Source organism: Gavia stellata, chromosome 1, assembly GCF_030936135.1.
Source record: "Gavia stellata isolate bGavSte3 chromosome 1, bGavSte3.hap2, whole genome shotgun sequence".
Classification (NCBI taxonomy): domain Eukaryota; kingdom Metazoa; phylum Chordata; class Aves; order Gaviiformes; family Gaviidae; genus Gavia; species Gavia stellata.
Genome location: NC_082594.1, coordinates 22010565 through 22036076, shown reverse-complemented (window position 1 = coordinate 22036076; position 25512 = coordinate 22010565). Strand labels below are relative to the sequence as shown.

Here is a 25512-nt window from a genome sequence, read left to right as displayed (position 1 = left end):
GGTTTTTAATGTTACTATTTCTGTCGCTGCTGGAATGCTATCACCATCCATCTCCCTTTGCCCACAATCTTATCCAAGTATCCCTTTTGCCCCAGTACTTCTCAGCAGCTCTGAAGCCTGGCAAACCCCTTTACCACCACAGTGCGGGGATCACCACGACAGAGCAACAAATGACAGCTGTACCGGCGGCTGCGGCACTAGAAATAAAGCATGGGGAGAGGTGACAAGGAAGGTGACACTTCTCAAGTGTAAAGCGATAAATTACTCAGAAAATAATTTCTAGCTAAATAGTGTTACTAATCAAGTATAAATTTAAGCTAATAGGCATTTGCATTAGACCTACATCTTCAGTACAGTGATTCTTGCCCTGCGCAGGGCAATCTGGACGAGCTGCCAGTCTCCCCGCAGTTCCAGCCACATCTGCACATCTCTGATACAAACAGGAGGTTGCTACTGGCACTGACAGAGCATTACCATGCCTGAAGCCAACATAAACAATATTAAAAGCCTTCCCTCTTCACTCTCGGAGCAGAATTCAGCATCAACTTCACTTTGCTACCATGGGATCAAGTAGGAGCTTTGCCCTTGTGGTCTGTACTGCATAAGCTTAGCTAAGAGCCAAAGCAGGCCTCCCCCTCCCCGGGGATAAGGCTTGCTTCTGGTTTGGCTGCCAGAGGTATGCGAACACCTGCCTGCTCGCTGAAAGCTATTCTTGTAGTTTAAGTATTACTCTGCTACTGTGGGGGTAAGCAATGGCGACATTAGCTGCAGTGAGTTCCTTCAGAAACCCACCAGTTCCCTTAGTCAGCAGCCAAAATAAAAGAAAAAAAGACCGTTCCTTTTTGAAACTGATACAATGTGCATTGCCAAGACTCACTTCCGTGGCATTAAGGCTAGCACGTACCTTTTGCTGTCATTTCTGTTGGTTCACTTTGTCCGACCTAATGCTAAATCAGAACCGCCATAGCTGCCTTCGGCTTTGCTGTTAAGGATAAAGGAGGCGACACACTGGAGAGCTGTGCCAAGCACAGCTGCACGAAACAACAAAGGCAGCATGCTGGTAAGATACAGGTATGCTCACCATCAGTCGTCCATCCATCTCCAGCAGAGATGGAGACATGTCCCCAGACTACTAAGGACTAGGGCAGTGCTGACCTAACTGCTCACTGCCATTGTATCCATTTAGCATTTGGGCCCACCCATTCCAAGCCTTTTTTTGAAAGGTGGACTTTTTTTCAGTAAGGACTCCTTTATCACATGTACCTTACCTTATCCCTAGATAGAACAACAGCAAAAGTGTTTATGCTCAAAGGTTCGATTCCTTTATGTGTATATTGATAAAGAAATAAAGGTAGTTCAAACAGCCAAGAAATACTAACACTGTTAACAGGATTAGTTTTTTGGTGTTTTTTCGGTTTAGAGTATCTTCTACTTGGGTATGTAACCATGCAGGAGTTAATAGACTAGCTTTAGCTACCTAACTGTACATAGTTCGTGCATATTTTTTCCCCCAAGGTTTCACCCAGCTGAAAGTCTACTCAAGCTGCCTGTCACAATTTTTCTTCCCATGAGAACTTACCCCCTTCTTCCCTTATTAAGAGTACATGATACTTCTCAGAATTTCAAGTTTCATATAATAAATAGTTTGATTTTGAATAATTGATTTTGAGTATTTGTCAAGTCTGTGTTTCCTTCCCTTTTTGCTACACTGTAGTGTCTGATCAAAACCTCATCATCCCAGCTTGCTTTTGTTACTGGGATCATCACCTCTAAAACATATCTGTTACCACAACGTGCCGCATTAAATACACAGAGCCAGCAAGGGATTTCTTGCCCAGGAGATAAACACCAGCCTCTAATCAGAAACGGATTTTGGAAGCAATTATACAACGTTCTAGAAGGCTGCTGTCCTGCTGCTGCCCAAGCACACGCCGTAGAGTGACACCTGCATTGGAGAGAAAAGAAGGAGGGAAATCCATCAGCTTGTGAAACATTAGTTGAACAAACAAGTAAAGTATCTTTCGCCTGTTCAGCTATTGACCTGTTTAGGACAGGAGTATTTATTCCAAGTTTTCCATGCAAGTATTCAACAGAATTGACCTGATATCCTGGTGGGGGCAGATCTATACTCAAAAAAAGTAAAATCAACCCAGAAGCTTTTCTGGTTTGTAGAAGCTTCTAAACTTAATCATAACCTGTTCATAATAAGCTAGAATTGCCTCACTTCTAAAAGGTGAGAAAACAGAAAGCAAACCATTCTTTGGAAAAGTTATCAACGCTAAAGCAACACATAGTCCACTCACCTCCTTGCTGTGGCACTTCAACTGCAGCGATGGGCTATAAAGATTAAATTCCTGGGGCGGAGTAAAAAAGCATTAAGTAGTAAACCTCATAACAACAGGAGTCAAATGGGTCAGAATTATCATTCAAATATTGACCTTCAGCAAAATCCTACCACCTTAAAAAAAAAGTGTAAAAAAATGTGAATGACCCAGAAACAACAGGTGACATACTGCATGACAGCTATGCTTGCGAGGGCTTTGTAGTGGCAGTATGTAACTGCCAGCCTCCTGCCACCTGGTGAAAGCAGCATTCTCCAACAGAGCTATTGGACTCCTGATACGATTCCCTTAAGTTTATTCTTTTTATTAATTCCTTTGGTTATTAATTTATAATTTTTTCCCCCTACAACTAAAAAAATGTCACCCATGTAGAAGATGAAACTGCTATGATCATCTATTTCTACCTAATAAATGCAACATTCAACCAATACAAAAAAATGCAAACTCAGTTGATTGGGACTACAAAAATACCAGCATATAAATATTCAACATTAAGTTTGGATGAAATGATCCCAAACTGAATTAAAACAAAGTTGTCCCATTCACAATCGGAAGCCTTGTGCTCTGCATCCCTTAATCTCTCCCCACACTTCTCCTTCCTCCTCACCACCTCCATCCTCCTTTTAAGCAACCTACCTGTCCGGTTGGGTGGAGATTGCATGTTATAGCTGGGCTGAAGCTCCACAGGCACTGTCGCAGCAGCTCACTGCTGCCTTCCAGAGCAGCTCCGGACATCAGCTCGGTGACGCTCCCCTCCCCAAGCCCAGCTGCTGATTTTCACGAGAAGTTGTTCAAATCTACTACTGTGATACCTAAACCATCCATCATTGTCTGGAGATACTAGCCACAGTGTTGAAAGGTACTTAATGAAAGGGAAGAGGGAAACAGCCTGACAGCACAACCGCAGCAATTAGCCCAAAACCTGCCTAATTTATTGCTGGAAATCTTTGCACATAGCCAGTTCTTTGTTCTTATAAACTTGAGTAAGAGTTTTAGGGAAACAAACTTTTATAGAGTATAAGGCATTTACGCTTTACAGTATGGATGGATTTTTCTATGCAGTTACTCTTATTTTCTCACTAAGAACCTACAAGGTGCTTCTTTCGTATCTTCTGCTGAGACATTCCAGGTATTAGAACCAGTAACACGTAAGAGCTGACATGACTGACTCTGGATTATTTCTACCATTAACATGAGTAGCAGACTGGAAAAAAACAAATAAAAACCACTGATGTCAAAGAGGGGGAAAAAAGGCCGCTAAACCTGTATTTCTGAACTTCATTTTAATTTTTAAAATTCTGCTATAAAAACAATCACGGTTCAAAATGCTATTATGTTATGAATATGTAGATGGAAGGGGCATAGCTGGATTTGGATTTCCTGTGGTGAGGAAGATACATAACTCTACTGAACTCCATCTTATTTCAACCTCCTCCCTCCCAATCTGCAAGCAAGCAGTAAGTGTGGTGGTATCTAGCTAGCCAGCTTGTCAGGAACAGACACAAATGTGAGCGTAAAGGAAGTTTTGAGATGCTGGACCAGGAAGAGGTTCATGAAGCAAGTAGCCTAAGGCATAACGATACCCTACCTCCTGCTATGTTCATTGTAGGGAGAGCAGTGAAGAAAAAACAAGTTACTTCTTTCTTTTACTAGAGGTCACATAAGTAAGTTTACACCACAGCCGTACAACAAGGTACAAACTAATGGAGAACCACATCCTACATGTGACTCCAGCCTTCCTCCAGTACATATTTTCCTTTCTTTACAGAACAAATAATCCAGACTTAAACACCATGAAATGAAATCAAGTACAGGTCAGCTTCTTAACCTGCCTTGTAGAAAACCAAGCCACACCTTGAATGTATTTGTATTTTGCACTCTAATTATATTACGCATCTTTAAATTGGAAAAAAAAATAATTTGAAACAGTGTATACAATGCTGATCCCTGAAAATCATGGCTAAATTCAACCACCCAAGTAATATTCTGGGAATATAATTATTTCAAATCCCATTTTGACTTTATTTTGTACTCCAGCATGTGATTATTCTATTACATAATCACTTTTTCACTTAGCTTAAATTAAGGACGTAACTGTTGCTTTAATGTGAAAAGAAACAGAAGACAAGTACCCAGGAGGCTCAGACTGCTTTCAAATTTACAAAGCCATACCTAGTGCTGTGTTACATTACAGCACGATCCAGGTTTATATAGCGCACCATGAAGAGATTCTAGACAAACCTGTAATATAATACCTCCCTTCACCCTCCCACTTCCAATCCAGAGATTAAGGCCCTAACTTCAGCAAGAACAATTTTGCACTACATACATTCTAGGAAAAACAATTCTACACACTAGCTGATGACACTTTTGTTTCTCCTGTAACACAGGAGAACAACAGGAAAAGATCTTTCAAATAGGCACATATGTATTACAAGGATCACAGCATTATTGTTTTATTGTTTGCACAATGGTAGGTTGCACATATGGACAAACAGTACACATTTAGAATTAGTTTCACAAATTAATACATTACAAGAGAGTCCAGTGGTTTAACATATTAACTATTAAAAAAAGCAATAACAAAGGAATACAAACATTACGGTTTTGACTGCAGCCCAATGAAAGTTTAAAAAAGGTTGAAATCAAAATAAACTGTAAGCTTTATTTTTCCAACACATAAAATCCCCACATTATATCCCTTCCTAAGAGACTGCTCACAAAGATGCAATAACATACAAGTACAAAAGTGAAGAATTCTGTGCTCAGTTTCCCTTAATTTTATCAGATCAAGTGACAAACTGAACATTTGTCAAAGAGCAAATCACTGCTGACTGCAGACATCATTTCCAAAACATACAAAATGGTAATAACACTTTAACAATAGAAAGCAAATGACCTGGTACTAGAAAAATCTTATGCACTGTAACTGTTTTAGAAAGAAAAGGTGCTTTTGTGAAAGTGATTGTGAATATTCATTTGATGCATGGTATATACAAAACATCACCTACATAAAAAGCAGCTCAGCTCCAAAGTTCCATGTTCACACTTCAACCTCTATCTTTATTTGCAAATACTCAATTGAGCTATTTCCTCCTTAAGATGTTTTCCCAGCTATTTCTAGTGCACACCAAATTGGAGACGCAGCACAAGCTATGATGTTGTAATATGCAAGATTCATAAACTACTGTTGCAATAGCTTTAACCTTCAAATTACATCATTTTCATCCTCCATTCTTTAGCAGCAACTTATTGTACTATACCTCGTATTGAAAGCAGATATGCAACTGCTTTTGAGTCAATGCTAGTAGCACTGACAAGAAGCTAGTGAATCAACTCTGTTTTGTAACAGCTAATTTGGGTTTTCATTAGAATAGCATATCCTACCTCCCCCAATTGCAGGGAAAAGCTCATCCAGCCCGACAACTCTCTGCTTGCACACAGACCTTGTGGCATCCTGAGTTTTCAGCTGAAATCCTGCAACGCCCTACTGTTCAGCTCAGGGAAAAAAAAAACCAAACAGTCTGGCAACATTACCTATGAAATGTCTGTGTCAAGATCTCAGATTCTTCTTCAGAGTTGGCTGCTAAATGGGTCAAGAAAAAGGTTTAAAAAAAATACAGCTACTAACCACTATTTACCAAACTTTATGAAATAGTAAACATTGTATTTCAGCTGGTCTTAAACAACAAAACACAAGAAGCAATGATGACATAGCCCAGGACCCACTATTTGAAACGCCTAGGAACATCAAGATATGGGACCACAGGGCAACATGGAGAAACAGAACACACAAAGAAAAGGAGACCTGTCTATGGGGCAAGGTTTGCACATCTGTATTTTATACATTATATATATACACATACATACACACAGATGTGTGCACTGTACTGTATATATTTACATCCATATACACAAAAACACCCTGAAGTAGATTTAAAGGCCATATCCAGGAACAGAAGATATGAACTCTAGTATTTGTACTAGAATATATTTTATCTGTACAAAAAAACAAATATGCATATATTCATATGGTATAAAGCTTATTAACAAAAAATATTCTGCTACTAACATTAGGTTAAATAGATGGTTTTACAAGAGTCTTTAATAATAATGCAGTATAGAACATTTCTAAAACTAGGGCCAAAAATAAAAATACATAAACAGGTTTCTATTCACAAGAAAATAGCTGTTCAATATGATTTCATTTTGTATTTCAGACTAGGGAAAAGTAGCAAAATTTTTATAAATCTCCTGGGATGCAATTTAATTAATGCATCAATCTAGAAAAATAGACTTTTCAGATGAACAAAGTTGATTCACTTCCCCTTCCCTAAAAGGGGTGCCTATCTTTTCCCTCGCTTGTTTCCAGCTGGAGGTTTCTTCAGCTGAAGAAGTTGCCCTCCTGTCCCAAAGCCTGCAGATGCAGGATTAGACACCCCGAACGTCAGGCCAGCTGATGCTGTGATGCCAGGATTGCTGAAGTTAAACCCAGATGTAGTCGAGCTGCCAAAGCCTTATGAGGGAGGGAAAAATATTTTAAAACATAAGTTACATCAGGATTGCAACTTCGTTCTCCTTGGAGTTATGAACACCAGTCACTTTATTACTAATATTTGTAATACTTTATACTAACACGGATTTACAACAGTATGCCAGATCACTAACACACTTGCACTTGCTATGACAACTTGGATATTACAGCACTAACACAGTCTACCTCAGCGATTGTAAACAATTATATCCTAAATCACAAGTCTACTATACCATTATCCATACAACAGTAGCACCCGAAAGTCCCACTGAAATTGTACAACAGCAGAACCATAACTCCTCAAGTTCTCAGTCTAAATACATAATGCATACTTAGAGTGGGAGGGAAGGTGAAGTACAATTGGACCATGGCCCTCTCACTTCACTCACAGCAGGTAAATGGCAAAGCTGGAGCTCCCAGCCTTGTGCCCTGACTAGGCTACCTTTGCCTGGCTTTATAATGTATATGGCACAGACCATGCCTTAAATGAGAGGCAGAAAAGTCTCAAAATCCTTGTTAAGTTCTTGGTATTTAAAAACATCCTTTATGATTTAAAGCAAAAAGCAGCACTGACAACAAAGCTTTGGAAAAACTGAATGACTAGGTGAGCAAATTGTGCTATTTTAACTCCTCCACCCTATTCTATCAAGGTAAACAAATTGAACGTTTGGTTCAGCTATAAAACAAGATCAGTTGAAGAAAATCTACAGTTGTCAGTAACACCAAGTCATTTTACTTTCTTTTGTGAGTTTATATCAGTTGTGTACAACCAACTTGGATAATAATTGAAACTATTAGAGAATACTAGAAATGTCTCAAATACTAGTTAATAAGAAGCAGAACTTCATAACTCTGCTTTTTGTTCTCTCAAGAAACCGAATAAGGTAATCAAATCATACAAAATAACAAGTATGACATGAACAAGTTAAAATCTTAACCGTTTCATACAAGGTGCACATGGAAACCTGTAAACAATTAAAATACTAAGAAAAAATGGGACTGGTTCACAAGCAAAAAAGGGTATATTCTCAATACATATTACTTAACATTGTTCCGTTAGTTTTCCAGTAGACAGTTAAAGCAATCCTTTGATCACATCAATATGTTCAACACAATGCCTAAATATTTTTAAAGCACAGAAATAAAAACCCAACTGGTTGTCTCATCAGAATCCCAAAATGGCTCTCACAAGCCCGATGTCTTCTGTTCTCTCACTTGTTACTGATGCTTTGCATCAAGAACTACCTCAAAACATAACGTGAAACTCTTCCTCTTTCAATATCTGGACCCAGGTTACACATATCATCTTGTCAAGAAAATCCCCCATTATCTATATTGAGTAACTTCAGTCCTTCAAAATGCAGTTGCCTGTGCAGAACTCATTGTCAATGTAATGAGTGTGCAGATCTAGAATGTGACTAATGATACTGTTCATTCGGGTCTCGTCTAAATTTTGTGGACTAATTTGTCTCACATCCTAGGATGTAAGGGGTGAAACAGATGCAACTCTTCTTCCATTTCCCTGCTAACTCTGAATCCCAAGTAAGATTTTTCAGCAGAATAAACCTGTTCTTCATCAGAGAGTCTCATGGATGAAAAAAACCTTTAATAACCAAAATAACCTTTTTACTTCAAGTATGCATCTGAGATAACAGGTAAGCATTGCCTCCTCTAGAAAACATCGTGAATGCCATTCATAATAAAGCTGTATGTGATCTATAGTGTCAGGAGTTCAGTAAGCAATGGTAAAGTGTTCATGAATTACCTCCACCTAGCTGCTTCTCGATGCAGGGATTATTTTGAAGCATGCAGGGAAGGCAGCCTGAGCTTTATTTGAGTAACGTTAGAATAAAAGAGATACACAACCTGTGTGATAGAAGACTGAGAACATGCTTGTTAATTTAGATATAACTTGGAAAGTAATAGCCGTTATGTTAGAAATGCCATTTAGGGCAGCCACGAAACTGTAGAAAGGCAGAAGGGAAATTCATCTAAATGGCTTTGTCCTGTCATGGTAGGAGAACAAGGCCATGGTATGAAGTTCTGTTCTTAGAAATAAACCAAACCCTAAAGCAGAATACTCAAATGAAAAATCTTCAGGAAAAACCCTTGAACAAGGTATACATTCAGTCTTACTCCTGTGCAAGGAGAAAGAATCAGTCATGGAATAACTCAGTTCTAGAGGGAAGCGTCAAAGTCTTGAATCATAGCTACAAGGTGATCAACAATTTCTTTGTTGAAATTAGTATTACTTATGTGTAAACAATTATTTTCAGAAAGTAAATGACAACCTGCCCTTTGAGGGCATAGACTTAGCATCTCCCTGAAGGACCTCAGAGTACACTTTTTCATTGGGCTTTTGCATCTCTGCTTCAGCCAGCCCTTTAGATAGGTAAGCCAAACATAAGGAACACTCCTTTCCACAACAGTATTTTTTTTTATTTTAATGCTACAGGGATAAACGGTGGTTCAGCAAATCTCAAAGGCAATCTATTTCTGCCCTCATCCTCCACACCACAATAGGTGCTCTAGATCAAAAAGGATTTCCAGCACAGCTTTGACTGATTTACTATAGCCTCTGTAGCTAAAAGCTGCTCATAGTTACACATGGATTATATACAGGTCCATTTTTCAGCTGTATGAGTATGTCTGGCCATGATCCCACTTGATTATCTTTTATCCCATGTACTGAGACTGCTATTCTTCAATAAAAGTAAGTCTCCAACCCAAGTTCTCAACTCAGCTCTTCAAAGCATATTTAGCATCTCAGTTTTCACAAAAATAGCGTGTGTGTACACCCCCCCCCTTAACATTATATCTATAAATTCAATGGTGATTTTTTCCTTTTCCCATCACTTTGGGAGTCTTAATGCTCCTTACACATCCCACTCACATCAGCCTTTTTGGTTGCCATCAAATGAATAAGAGTAGGAATTAATTGGGACTTGGAGTTAGCTTTCCACAGTATCTGTGTGTGTTTCAGAGGGAAGTCTGAGGCATCATTCAAACCCATTTATACACCCTCAAAAGAATTCAAATAAAGATCATACGCAATCCAGAAGTTACACAGCATAGGATTTTGGGTATAAAAAGTAAAAGTTAATGTGCTTCTGGACTACTAAACTTTTATGGAGGTTTCTATTCCATAATTCCAGTCTAGATCAGGATTTCATGACCAGTTTATTTTATAAACACAAAATTACAGGAATTACATTTAATCCACCTTATAATACAAAGCTTAAGGTACTTTACAGGCCTAATTTGGTTAGTGATAGGTTATGCTGTCAAGGAAAAAACAAAACAAAATGAAAAGCATGGCAACTAACAAGACACTGGTCCAAGCTAATGTACTGGGCACTTAATAATAAATACCAGCAACTTGCTATGTTTGTGTTAATAGCAGTTAAAGAAACATTTTGCTTTTAAAAAAGAAACATGCTACCAAAAGCCAATCCCAGGGGACATAATACTGCTTCAATCTGTCACTGAAGAAAGCTTACTATAGTCTGCCTTACAGTCTATTTGCCTCAAAAACAAACTCCTATTTAAAAAGTAAATAGAGATGCAAGCTATAGAAGTGACTAAGATTTCAGACATCTGAGTTAAGGAGCAATTGCATCCATATTTTCATTTTCTCACCACCAACAAAATTAAGTCAAAAAAGTGAAATGAGTGCTGAGTAGTTCAATTGCCACAGAAATGTTTTCAAAGTAGTTAACACAAAGAATTTTGGATATATACAGATATATTACTATTCAAATAGAAAGGATAAGCAGATAAAACAGTTTTAAGGAAACCTTCTGGGCTTATAAAGTAATTTTAACTTTACTTTTAAATACAGGAATTCAAATTACTGGTATATTTGTCACAAATTTATACACTATTTTCAATAGCTCAGTAACTGTATAGCCTATGCATTGAAGAAGTAACTGCATTTCAGTGCCTCAGACTGCATCAGATCCAATCTGATGCATCTGATCTCCTGCTTCCACTCCTAATTAGATAGACACCATCAAATGGAAAACATGAATGCTCACTCAATACTGTCTACCTAAGAGACCTTTAACAGAACCTAAAAACTTCTCTGAAAATGTGTATTTAGCAAGTACATAGTTACTTTAATGGTTATACACACATGCAACTTCAAGCACATTTGTTTCTGTAGCTTGCTTAGACCGAGTGCAGCAGCTTGATTATAACACTTTTGCTTTAAGATAAACTTGAATTCAAGAGAAACAAACCAACCTGCACTTAGACTTCCTGATGGTTTACTTGTAGTTCCAAACCCAAATGATGATGCTCCTGTGGCACTACTTCCAAAGGCAGAGCTACTTCCAAATCCTAGTAGAATAATAGTAAAGACATACAACAAAAAATTACAGACACAGCAATTAAAGACACATAGGTTTTGAGTGAGTATTCTAAAACCAAACATAATTCTAAGCATTATTTGGTAAATAAATATTCCTAAGATTATTGCCTCAAGAGTATTTTATTCTCAACACAGCATTGCGTTAAGAAAACTGTGCAAACAGGGAAGCATTGGAGAAAAATACTTCCTTCAAAATACAAAACTGCGTAAAGGAAAAGCTATAAAAACAGGTGAAGTAAACTTGTTTTGAAATTGCTACTGAATTGCTGTTAAATTGGCAAGAAAATGGTAACCAAGTGGGCCAAAACTGAGAAAATTCAGACACAAGTTATATGACTTCTGTTACAGAAAGCTTCTATCTTCATCCATGCTTAAAACAGAGTAAACATTTTCTTGAGTTTACATATGGCAGGTTATTTGCATTTAGAAGTTACTGGGGAACCAACTTTATCTAGGACACCATAAAATAGGTTAAATACAGAACAGAAACACAATTTCACAATATTTAATGGAGAAAATCATCATATAAAGGGCAGCCATAAACCTATAATAAAACTCATTCTGTTAATTTTGTAATTGACATTTATAATTTCATAATATAAATATTTCAAGATTTCAAATTGTGTTATTAATATGAGATCACTTCAAAAGGAAAAGTAAGTTGATATTTGCAGTTTTAGATGGAGGCCAGACAAAAGGAACAGTAAGAGAAATATATTCTCTGATTGTGGCTGTCTCAACAGGTTTTCAAAAATGAGAGTAGTATTTGTATTTGAGGAAATTATGCCCCCATCCTAAGTTGCAAGTGTCAGGGAAAATACTTGTATTTTACTGCAAATTGTGCCTTTACCATTCCTTTACAGAAATAATTTTTGTATTTTAAAACTAGTAAGGATTGAACACACTATCTGAAGCAGTGTTCTGTAGTCTTCGGCAATTTTTAAATCAAGTAAGTCTTAAGGGTGTATAATGGCAAGAATCATTTGAATGTAAGATAGCTTATTTAAATGATACACTCTTTGGTCCTATCTAGTTCGAAATGAATTACCAATGGTCAGGCAAGGTGTCTGCAAATATTTAATGAAGCATAGGATCTATATGCTACATGTCTCACATACTTAAGTGTAAAAGCCTCTATGTTTATCACTGACAAAATTCACAGAATATTTGTCATGGAAAAAGAGCAAATTTCCCCAATTAAAATGATGTTTCAAGAGTAACACATTGAGAATTGTCCTGTTGAAAAAAAACCCCTAAAATAAAAAAACTTAAGTATTCATTCTGCTAATTTGTTTCCAAGAGGACACCTGCAGAATATTTTGCATGTGCTCCTTTATTCTTCTACACTTGCTTCTATCAGATAGTCTTGGTTTGTAAGAAGACAAAAATTTTGCAAATCACTACAGAGATGAAATGTAAGCAAATGCCTTCCTAAGCAGAGAACTAGTAAAAAAAGAATACAAGTTAGGCCTCTAAGACAAAACTAGAAGCAGTTGTCCATCAATTTAAAAGAAAATATTCTTTAATTTACATTGTCAGGACTGGTGAAAATATATAAACAATCTTTAGTCTACAATCTCTTTGGTTGAAAAGGAAGAATTTAATGTTTTTTTCTAAAAGGCATTTAAAACATTGTGGGAATGATCTGGTAATTTAGAAGTACTTCCCTTTTAGCCTACTGTTCTCGGTTATTTTTCCTGTTTAGGTGTACAGACTTTCTTTTATCTGAAAAAACTTAAAATCCGATGAGAAGGGACACTGGTAGATTTAAAGATAATTTCAAGATGATCATTTAAGGTAAAACTGATATAATGTTCAAGTTACACCATCTTGCCAATACCGAGTGACATTTCAGTATTTTAAATACAACACTGATTCACATGTTCAGCTTATAAAGAGGCAAAATGTAGGGATGCGGACTGAGGCTGCAGAGGGGAGAGGATGTAACAAGAAATACCACAAGACATTATGTTTGTGCTCAGCAGATGTAACCATTTTCTTTTCAGATCTCATACAAAAGCTTCAGAGGACACTAGTGTCTTTTGACTTGCACTGTAGGAACCCCTGACCTATACAGATAGGAATTTCACATGCAGATTAGATTCTACTAATCACTTTGGTTCTACTTGTAGTTCTACTACTGAGAATTCATTACATTTAAATGAAAAAGTCTACATGAAAGTTGTCATTTATTACCACCTACTGTTTCACAGTCATGTGTCCTCTTGGAATATATTCCCCACCAGCACTATTAACATTTTGATAAATATTTTTCCCTCACTTTCAAATGTTGCTTTTTCAGTTTGAGGGGGACTTTTTCCCACCTCAGCACTGAGGGACAGAGTGACAGCTAAAGCAAGTATGTTTTAGCAAGCAGGATCCCAGAACTGTAGTAAGTTTTTAGCATTTATTTTTATCTTAATCCACACAGAAATGGGTCCCTATAGTTAACAGCTGTAGATACAGGTGAAAAACTTCTATGGATTAGCTACAGCATGATCCAATGTCGCAGGTACCTAACCTTCATATATGTAAAATTAAGTCAGATTGTAGTTACAAAAGGATGTACTTCCCTAGCTTTAAGAACAGAACTTCTATGTGATTACTTCATCCTGGGTTTTCATTACAATGGCTTATTAGTCTTAGTATTAGCCTTAGCAACTCCTTCTGCAAGGCACGAAGAAGTTTGGAAAGCACAGACTGCCAAACTGTAAGGTCTTTCCCTGAAACAGATCAACCTCTTAGTGGAGTTAAAGGTTTGCAAGAGAGTCAGATGTGCGGTATAATAATTCAATGAAAGATTAGAAAAGTTAAAGTGTACCTCCAAGGCTTGAAGAACCTAAGCCACTTGATTGCAAGCCAGTGCCAATACCTGAGCCGAATGGCGTTCCAAAACTAACTCCCAGAGATGGCTGTGGCCCTGGTATAAAAAAAATGAGAACAAACTTGCCTTACTCTTTCATAGTAAAGAAGTCCTTTATTTATTTATTCAAGTATTTGATAATGTGAACATCATTACTTTCAACAAATCCCATTAAGATCCCAAACTTTACCTCAAAATTCCTCACTTAATTGTCTACCTCTGTCTACCTGCTAAAAATCTAAGAAAACACTGATTGTAATAAGGTGAAACTAGTTAAAGCTAATAATATGATAACATTATTTAGTATTTTTAAAAGTTAACCAGTCTCACCTTAAAAGTTCAGAACATTAATCAAAACCTTGAGAGAACGCATAGGTAACAACATTTTGCCACCTGTACTAATGGAATCAGAATAAGGGAAGCCCTTCAAATTAAAAACATAAGAACTGACACTAAGGTAACTAAAACTATACTACCAAAAGTTAATTTATTTAATAAACAGGAATCTTCAAAACTGCTCAAATATTCCATCCAAATTTAAACAGAACACTAAGATAAAAAACAAGACAATGACTTTATTTTATTAAATTTATTGTTCATTTTTAAGCAAGTCAATTACACAGTAACATGACAATTCAATTCTTTTCCACACAAGTGATAACTGAGTTCTGTTAAGCTCTGCTACATAACACCATTCAATAAGGTAAACTAGTCAAACCACCTGTTTAAATAAACATTTACAAAAGGCACAGTTCTGTGTACCTTAATTAGATACATTCAAAATTTCAGAGTCAGAGTTTGTCCCATAATTAAAAAAGGTGACAGTACTTTCCCTGCATATTCACACTAAGATGCAGGACTGTCAAAAAACATTTTCAGTCTGCCAAGATGAAATTTACAGCCTCAGTTCCTTTTTTTTTCCTTAACCTTGGGGAATAAAGAATCAACTTGCTAGCCCATTACTAACACATTTTAAAATAATTAATTCTGATAAATAATTAAAATATTTTGACAGTTTTCACAGTACAATCTTATATTCCTGTCTTTTTCAAACAGTTTTCAGTGCACTAGTTAAAAAGTTTAACCATTGAAGATGAAATACAGTGCCAAACTCTTAATCCACAGACATTCACACCTTTCCTCAAGATAGCCTCCTCCATCTTTGAACATACTTTATGTACTATATCTGTGAAAGTGATGATTTATTCAAATATTACTATAAAGCTCAGATTATTTCAGTCTTTTTCCTAAACCATTATCACATTTGGACTTATCTTCATTCAAAATTTCTTCCTTCGTACTACAAAGTTTCCTATTACTAATACTTATTTCTAGAGTTTCAAAATGTAAATATTTCAAGCTTTTAAAATCATTCCAGTATTTGAGGATTTAAATGGAAGATAATTTTGAATCAAGTGAAAGGCACTGTATACTGAAAAGTAACATTTTTGCTAGGAACACAATTCTTATGTGATCCAAGCTGAATGACATCTGTATACTCAAAGTAGTGTTAAACTAAATTTTAAGGGCAACTAAAGCTGTTAGCTTTCAGTCTCTGCTTAGCAGGGAATAGCTGGGAAACCCAAGCTATTTTTTCAACTAAAAAAGGTGTATCAGATGTTGTGATTACAAATTTTCACGTAAGTTCCAAACTAAACTTGTTTACATCCAGTTTAAATAGCGATACATCTACCTAGCAGCTCTTTAAAAATAAGAAAATTGTTATCAATAAAAAGAAACAAAAAACCCTACACAAGTCAGTTAGTCATCTAATAAACTAGAAGAACCACCCAAAACCACATATCCAGTTCCTTCTCAAGTGCACAAGTTTCTGTCTCAGTAGAAGGCACTGTTAGTGGAAGACCTTAAACCAAACCACTACAGTCCTCCAGGCCAAGTTTTTTTACCAAATACAACATGCTTTTTAGAGCCAGTAAAAAACATTACTCTAAAACACCTCATATTATTTAAAACAGGATCTTATGCCTTAGGCTAACAAGCTTTTCACTGAGCAACGTCAAATGATATTTGTTGATTTTGTACCATCATGTTCTGAAGGCATCATCACTACTCAGTTCTTGTAAGTAAATGTAATTTTCAATAGCAAAAAACTAGTACTAAAGATTCTTTGATGCCAGAAGTACTAGCAAAGACTGTCACTTCTGGCTATTATAGGTACGAGGCAAATTCTTTATAACAAGTATTTTAACATTTTAAAACTTGATATATTTGCCCTGTAGAGCATTTTAGTTTAATGAATAGCACCCACTACAAAGAGCCCAGACAGGTCAGCCAGATTTCTTAAAGTGACATTCTGCAATTTTTAAAATCACAGGTGGTCCTAACAGTGAACAAATTTAGTGTCACAACTTAGACCTGATTCTGACAAAGTAATACACTGACTAATTTTAACCAAGGTTAATATCCAATTACACAATAAAAATTTTAAGTGCTATAAAGATTTCAGTATCCTTTCCCATTAGCACTTCAATCTCATACAGAGTCAAGTCAAAACAAAGTGTGCTAACAGCTTGATAAGGCTTTGACTAACTCTGCACTTCACCAGTTAAGGAGAGAGTAACTAAGTTGTTGGGGGTACTTTATTTTTAGAGGAGGAAAGGTGAGCTTGAAGAAAAGCATTTCTTTAAGACAACTTAGCCTTACCACAAAAACATCAGTTTCAGCCTCATGCATTTACAGCTCTTAGTTCACTAGGCTTTAATTTCCTTTAAAACCTTTTACTTTAGTCCCATCAATAATAATATGCAGACTAGCCACCATCATTTTAACTTCCATGCTGTTCAAGATTGCTCAGGAAAGGTGCAGGTGAGCCAGTAGTTAAAACTCTAGCTGCTACTGCACAAAAGCATGGCCAGCCTCACTGCTACCAATAAAGCTGTGCTCAGAGCAAAAGTGCTAAACTAGGGACGAGGGTTGTATGCAGACAAGATTTAAGCATAATTTTAACAACTCTAGCTTCAAAAAACTGCACAGAAATGGTGCTTCAGTGTGCACGCCACAGCCCTGGTGTCTTGATTATTCATCCCAGGAGACCAGTGGAGCGCATCTTTGCTCCCTTTCTTCCATATGGCCAGGATCCACTGGCTTTATTTCTTTCAATAGAAGCCAGACATGTCTTGGCATAGAGAGAGAACTTAAACAGGGTGCATATCTACACCCAGAAACTGGGGAAACATTCCCTGATCCCACAGCTTAGATGTAGCTACTAAACCTTTGACTTCTGAACACAAATTTAAAATAAATTATTTACCTTTTTCAGAGAAAGAACAGTAACTAACTCTAAATTAATCTTGTGGAATAGACTTAACCATGTAAACATAAAATATTTTTTAAAAAGACACTAACCATCCTGATCCCTCAATACTAGAGTACCGTATATTAGATTTTAGTAAAAAAAAAATTTAAAGCCCAGATTAATTTTCTTGGTTTATTCTTATCTTCAAGAACAACAGCAGGTCAGGTATTACACAGACACCCCCTCCCCCCTTTACCTACACCTTATTTCATAACCTTTTCTCTCATTACCTTCTACCATCCCTCATCTACCCCACTCTTCAGGATCTAGATCTTGCAGAGAAATATACATTACTTTAACTTATAGCAGATAGTTTATCGAATTCATAATGTAACACAAAGTTAAAACATGCAAACATTTGCAGTTTTACTGCAGCAAACAGCCATCTGAAAACTCAAACAAGGACAAGGAAATGAAGAGGAGGAAGTCTTTAAAGATTCCTGCAAGACTGAAAGAATAGATTCTTCTCCTTTTCCACTAAGAATAAGACAAAAAGTGGCAGCCTTAATCTGAAGCTAAGAAGTTTCAGATAAGTTGTTGGAATAAAGTTACACATGGAAATCAGTAATTTAAGAAAGCTGTGAAATTTTTATTTCTAGCAAGCTTTTAAGACTTTAAGATCTCTCTGGAATAGTTCAGGCTCGACTAATCCTGCTTTTGAGCTAGAGGAACAGAAAAGATGACTTCCAAGTTCCATCTAACCCTATTTTCTAAGAGTTTTAAGTACTCTTGAAGTGCCACTCAAAACATCAATCTACTTCTATTTCTCCAGGTCCTGAAGTGAATTGCATGGACGATGACAATATTCCAACTGAATAAGTAGTAAACAAATTGTTGTCTACTTTTGTTGGCAACATTTGATCTAAGTTAATGGCTTTGTTCTATCTGCATCACTCTTGTGGCACATTTTTGGCTTTTGAGATACTCTGCCAAAACAACCAACAAAAAAAAAAAAAAACCAAAAAACCAACCTACACACACTCCCATTTGCTCCTTTCACTACAAAAAGTTACAAAATACCTCAAGGTATAAAGTCACCTTACCTCAGGTTGTGTTGGTACAGGTCTATTCTGCCTTTTTTTTTTTCTTCTCTCTTAACTCCTACTCCTAAGAGAATATTCAGGAGGTCATGCCATAAGTGGCATCAATTTACTGAAGTTATTAGTAGTTCTCTTGAATCTGGACTAAGAAGAGGAAGTTCAAATCCCTCACCCCAATTCATGAAAATGCAGGTATAACTTTAAATGTGACATCCCAAGTATATGACTTTCATACACAACTAATCCTGTAATGACCGTGGAGAGTATTTTAAAAAAAACATGAGACAAGGAGAAAGATGAAGGGAGAGAGAACTACTTTGGCAACCTAAGGCTAACACAAGCCACGCTTCTATCTGTATTAAAAACCCTGAAGTGTGGCATTACATTATCTCATATTTTCTGTTTAAAACCAGACTCTTTTGCAGATGTCACTTCAACAGAATTTCCATGGATTAACATAGCAGCAACAGGAAGACTGTGGTCTACAATGAAAATGTAGAAGAGAAATATTTCATACAGCCTTTTTGTTGCGTTCAAAATTATTTTGGCATATTTGTCTTTTAAACACATCTCCTTGCTGTTTATAAGAGCCAGGGCTAGAAGAACGTCATATTTTCCTATTATGGAGAAGGCAAGGACAGCCTAATAATTTGTCAAGCTTAGGGTGGTTGCTGCACAGGTCTCCAATTAATAACAGCAGTCATATTTTGAATGATTTAAGACAAGAGAAGGAAAAGGTGCTAACATAACTTTCAGTACACCTATGATAAACATTTCAGAAAAGAAATGGTAGAATTGAGTTAACTATGCTTTTCATAATTTGCTGACATAGACATGTCCACGTTCAAGTAAAATTACAGGGAATTTATCTTAATTCTGTTAAATGATTAAATATTAATTCAATTCTCTACATTCAGGAATCCCTCTCTGAGAAGCACTGGTTAGTATAACAATGTCAACTAAGGTGCCTTAAGTTACTTCCTTTGCCATACTTATTCATTCTTCATTAGAAGTGGGTCATGCATTTCCTCTGCTCTGGTCTTCCTCTTATACACATGCACAGACAGAATCACTAATCCACTCTACTTTCTCTAATATTTATTTGTAACAGCAGAATGGCCAACAAAAACTGCTCCAACATCACTCTAACAAAGGAGTTGGCTATAAAATAAGCAGCCAGGCACCTGTTTTCCTATTCTACAGATGCTTGCTCCACTATCCTTCCTGTTCTACAGCATTTTTCATTTTACAGTTCCAAAGTGCTATATAAAAATGCATTATTAATTGTACATAAGAAAAAGGTAATATGCATTTAGATATTCTCTCCTCACTGATTTGAAATAATTTACTATAACCACACAATTCTGGAAAGAGGCTATACTATGTGTATTCAGAGATGTTACTTAAGAGTGAAGACTCACATTCCAAGGGGTAAGTTAGAACAATACAGTAAATATCACTAATACAAGTAAATTCACAAGATTAAGTATCTTTGCATAATTATTGCTAAGTCTACCCTGCATTTTTCTATTGGCTATGCATCAGTAACTTTGCTCATCACAATGTTTAGATTCTTAGTCTAACACAAAGGAAGACTTCATAGAAAATTTTACACAAATTTACTATTGTTGTTAACAGTAATAATCTATAACTTGAATGCACTCAGACCTGTAGCAGGCTGTTGCTGCTGAGTAAGTGTTGCAGCCATCGCAACGGCTGCTGCATTTGGTATGTTGCTGAAAGGGGTCGGTCCAGTGGTAACACGTGGCGCGCTCTGCCACTTCTTAGCTTCTGTTCGTCTTGCCTCAAACACATCCATGGCATCTCCCAGAAAGGTTTTCCTGTAGCCAAGGTATTGGTCTTTGAGCATCTGAAGGGGGTGGGGGGAAGCCAATTTAGTTCAGTGTATTTCACATAAAACCTTAACTTAATAAGGGTAAAGAGACACTGAGTTATAAATAACATTTCCTTAAAAAAAAAACCCCAAAACACCACACAAACAACAAAAAAAACCCCAAAACACAACCACCAAAAAAACCCACATCACAACCTGAAAGAATCTAGTCAGGCTATGAACTGGAGAGAACTGTTTTACATCAGCTACAGCCAGAACAGGCTCCTTACTCATATTCTGCAAAGCTGTCAAGACTAACATACTGAATGGTATCAAAATCTTTCAAAGTTGGTGTAAATCAACACAATTCCATTTGTATCACTGTACTGTCTGACCTAAGAGGCAAAATACGGCCACATTACTAGCTTTTAAGATAAAATAACACACTCTTCTTCAGTGCTACCCTTTCTGCATGGAGTCTGCTTTTGCTTCCCTATCATCTTCACCTGCGTTTCTTTCCTTCCTTTCACTCTTACATTACTTTCTTAGCACAAAGCCAAAGAAGCTACCAGAATTTTATAATTCACTCTTATTTCTGAAGCATTTCATCAACCATGTAAGGCAACAGATCATTCTGCTTTAGACTAACAAGTAGTCCAAATCTGTTGTGTTGTGTCCCCCCTCCCCTTGCCTATGCCCCTTTTCCCCTCAAAACCCCACCTTCTGTAGCAACACCTGACTTGACTTGTTCGTCATGAGACATTTCTATCCATCACAGATGAGGGAACTATGGATATCTTCGGTAACAAAAAGAATAAATGGCTTCAATTAAAGAACTGATAGAATGATTTCCATCTTCTAACAGAGAATCTTTAAATGTAATAGATTTATTAAAACCAAAAAACAACAGGTTCAATTGAATTTTATGGAAGACATACTACGTCCTGTGTTCCTGGCTAAGGATATACTTGTTTCTGAGAAGCAGAGCTTATAGTCCAAAAATTCTGACTCAGGATTTAAACAGCTGTAAGTCTATGTCTATCAGCAACAGCAGGAAACACACAGAAAGAATGACCTCATTATCACATCAGGAGTGCTGCATTTGGAGAGGAAAGACATTTGTAGAACTATGATGAGATTTAATACAATGTCATACTGACTGCCATAGGAGCTGACAGAAATGATTTAATGACATTCTCTACTTGAACTGTGGCTAAGCACATTTTACTCTTCACTGACCTTGGATAGAGAATGTATCTATACGTTCATATATTACACAAATGTATTTAACAACTAGCCCAGTGCAAAAATGTTTCAGGCCGTATCTTTTTACAACTTCAGACCTTTGAATCAAAGTGAACGTGCAAACCAGAAAGCCTACTTCAGACAAAGGAATGAACTGTGGTCACAGCTCTGCCTTCACAAACCATATCACAACCATCAAATAAGGCAGAGACAGGAGTTTCAAAACTACTCTCCTCTCTTAGCATCTCCTAGCTGACAAACTAAAACAGATGGTCAGAATGACAGATCCACTTAAGCAGCACACTCATTTTTCTGATTTTTGAAGCTTTAGTTATAATTGTGTCTTCCAAAACATCAGCCTTCATGCCCACCCACTACATTTAAATCTCAAAAAAATTCCCCAAAAAGAAAGAAAAATCCTCAAACCAACCCCTTAGTTTCAGGTGATAGAATACTTCTTAAGCTGAAGTAAAGTCTTTATCCTATTCAGTCACGCTGACAAGGTACTGAAGATACTGTTGCTTATAACTGCATACTAATCCAGCTCTTCATATTGAAGAAGAACAAAAATGTATCATCACAAAGATGACTGCATGAGTTTGGGCTACACTCAGATCTCAGAAATGCAGAGCCCAGAACACATTTGGAATCCTTTTTGTGTAATTCTGCTGAAATTATGAAGGAGCTGATAGATTCTATATCTGGTACCAAAATCAAGTTAACTAAGAGCAGCACAAATATCTGATGGCAGATAGCTGTAATCCAATGAATATCCATGCTGAGAGAAGCAATGCAATGCAAAGAATCCAGTTCATACAAGATCCTCAGTATTCCTGGACTTTATTCAGGAAAAGTAGAAAGTTTCAGATGTTTAAAGAACCAGCAATACTGTGCAGAAGAAGCTTTGAGAAGGAAACAAGCAGAAGATTTACAAGAGCTACTCCCATTAAGGAAGTCACTTAGCAGAAATAATCCCAAACACTTGTACTCTTCTCCAAGTGTTTTTTTGTAACCAAGAAGGGTCCTGATAATTTCAAGAAAAATTATGGATTGTAGAACATTGACATTTTGTCAGTATGTCCAGAACTGTAAATGGGAAATTCAAGCCGGAGTCCATGATGGAAAAAATAAGCCTAGCTAGGACCATAGATACATTAGCATTTTTTCACAGTAGTCTTTTTTTCCCCTCCTATATGTAATGACTTTCCATGAAACACAGGTTGAAAAAAAATTAAGCCAGAACACAATTTTCACCAGAACTCTTTGATACCTTGAAAAATCTTACATATGAATACCTACTTTTTTTCTGTTACCTATTTGGGTAAAAACAGATTTAGATCATCTTTGCTTGAAATCAAGAGGTCATTGAGCAACAAGAAAAACATACAAGCATCAGCTCAAAGACAGACATTTCAAAAATTGATCAACAATTAAAAAGGAAAAGGAGTTAAATGAAAAACATTCAGTAACCTAAATGACTGTGGTCAGTTGCTATCATCACTACAAGTAAATAATTCAAATTAGACTTCAGCTGAATGAAAGTTACTTTTTTTAATCAAAGCACTTCTCCAGGACGGTTTGAAAATTTTTAAAAGCAGTTAATTTAACAGAAAAAAAAAACCTAAAGATATATTATAATTTCAATAAGTGACTCTTTGTAGTTCTTTCACTAAATACACAGGAACACATCAAAATAACATACCTTTACGTTTTCATGTATTGATTGAAGTTGTGCAGCTAAAGCTACAAATGTTTGATAGATTTTCTGCATAGCCATAGACAAATCTGTAAGAGGCATATAAAATATTGGTAAGTGACAATCTTACTACCAGGAGAAAAGATTTAGTGTTTTTACCACAGCAAGAAGCCCACCCAAAACCCATACAGCACAAAGCACAAAAACAATTGCATGAGAACAAGTTAATGACTAGAAGAAATACAGAATTTGAGAGCAACTGGGTGATACAAGTCACTCAAGGACAACTTTTTGCAAGGGCTTCAAAATTTTGAAAAGTACTGTTTTCTCAAATTTATTTTTATATACATAGTAATTTGTTTCCTATGATTCTATCATTTAGCAAAGCTAAAAAATACTTAACCTAATTTTATCAAATCACACAGGCACATTTTACCTCATCGGTTTTTACATGAATGTAGTTAAATCAGATTTTCTTGCATTTGTATACATTTTCCACTCTTTCTGACTTAAAGCACAGTTAAGTGTTCAGTTGACTTTGCCAAAGAGAGTGCAGTAGAAGGGAAGCTTTATTTACATTTTAAAGACATGATTAACAAGCATCACAGGAATGAGGGATCTGCTGACAAAAAATGCTTTTCCAAAAGAAGAACTGAAACAATGTAGGAAAATGGAGGACAGAAAAGTGCTGAAGTAGTCTTTCACTGTGACAAGATCAACTTCTGCATTTCCTCTGAAGGATGCATATAACCTATTGAAATACAAATAGTAGCTATCAAGTTCTTCAAGATGTGTAGGTCTAGCAATGACTCTTGAACTCTGCCTCTCCCTAGGGGAACTTCTCCATTATAATTTGCATTTCTTTCCGAAAAAGAAAAGCCGGGGAATAAATCTCACTCCAATCTGCAGGTTTGTGGAGGCATTCTGGGTCAGGTTTCCTGTATGGTAAAGGCTACATATACAATACAGTGTTGACTAGATCACTAGATCATTTGCTGACAGTCTGCGCATGCTGGCACAATAGATTGAGCCCTGACCACACAAGCAAGAAACCTTTAGATTATAGCAGAAACCGCAGAAAAAACTGAGGAAAATCTGTGAAGGCATCCCTCTCATACTCTGGACAGACAAGAAGATCACACAGAAAGACAGAGGACCCTCAGCATTCAGCAGATCTTCCATTCTGGAAGCTAGGTCTAGACAGTTCTCTTGTTTTTGACATATGAAGTCCAGGGTCTAGGTACCATCCTGTGATGACAAGGTGTTTAAGTATCATTTGGTACAAAAAGACATGCACTTTAAATCACTGCTTATTGGAGGACCTGTACCTAAAATGGCCCAAATGATAAAAATTTCTATGATCACAGGAACGGCAACCAACCAGGAGACTGTCCAGAGGTCAGTATTCTCTGACCAGAGAGATTCTTCCAAGATTGAATTACACGACAGCAAACAAGACTAAGTTTTCTCAGTTGGTCAGAGCTGAAGGCAATGCCAACAGGCTCCAAACCAAGGAAAAGTTCCCACTTCGATCTGGAGCTGGCAGAGCAGACACCCATACTTGTCTGGTCAGACAGCCCAGTGCAAGACAGAAGGTGCCAGACATCAGCCTTCTAAGAGCTAGATGCTGAAGGGAGAGAGATGGATATAGTGGATGTCAATGCTCTCACTCTCATGTTTTGTCAGGATCATCCATCCAACTCAGATTTATAGAAGAAAGATTACAGAACACCTTTCCCAGAAAACCTGTCTTCATCCTCATGCCTGCATTTTTGACAAAAGAGTCTTCTGAAAGGAACCTTACATCCCAAAGAACTACACAATTTCTCAGAGTTTACAGGGTGGTGGTGGTACGGAATTCCTCATCCACAATGGTGAGGACATTTCAGTATCTTCCATAGATAAGCACTTCTGTTGTATAAAGGCCTCATCTTAAAACAGCAGGAGGACAGAAAAGTTGTATTAGTGGAAGGGGATGGGGGAAGACAGACAGAAACCAAAGTGAAAGGAAAACAGATTTTCTCACTGTTGTGTTAACCACAAGAACAACAGACAGAGACAAAGGCAAAAGAAAGAAAAATGGTTTGGAAGCAGAACTGAATCAATAGACCAAGCAGTATTGAGCTGAGTTAATGAAAAACTGAAGAGTAGGGAGCTTTCTCTGATGTTTATGAGTTCACTAGGAATTGTAAAGAAGCAATGGATTGAATAGACACTGTCAGAAAAAGCAGCGCAAAACTGGAGTTCAAGTGTTTGCAAAATAATGCCTC

General features: G+C 36.8%; 1 protein-coding gene across 1 annotated transcript in view; it reads right to left on the bottom strand.

Annotated features, from left to right (window-relative positions):
* Window positions 1-6646: 6646 nt before the first annotated feature.
* The window catches only part of NUP58 (nucleoporin 58), a 34755-nt gene continuing 15889 nt past the window's right edge, over window positions 6647-25512 (bottom strand). The window contains exons 12-16 of the mRNA XM_059817866.1: window positions 23249-23331; window positions 20136-20337; window positions 14070-14168; window positions 11122-11217; window positions 6647-6858 (exon numbers count right to left, since the gene is read on the bottom strand). Coding sequence (XP_059673849.1) covers window positions 6689-6858; window positions 11122-11217; window positions 14070-14168; window positions 20136-20337; window positions 23249-23331 — 650 coding nt within the window. The 3' untranslated portion in view covers window positions 6647-6688. The remainder of the gene's footprint in view (window positions 6859-11121; window positions 11218-14069; window positions 14169-20135; window positions 20338-23248; window positions 23332-25512) is intronic.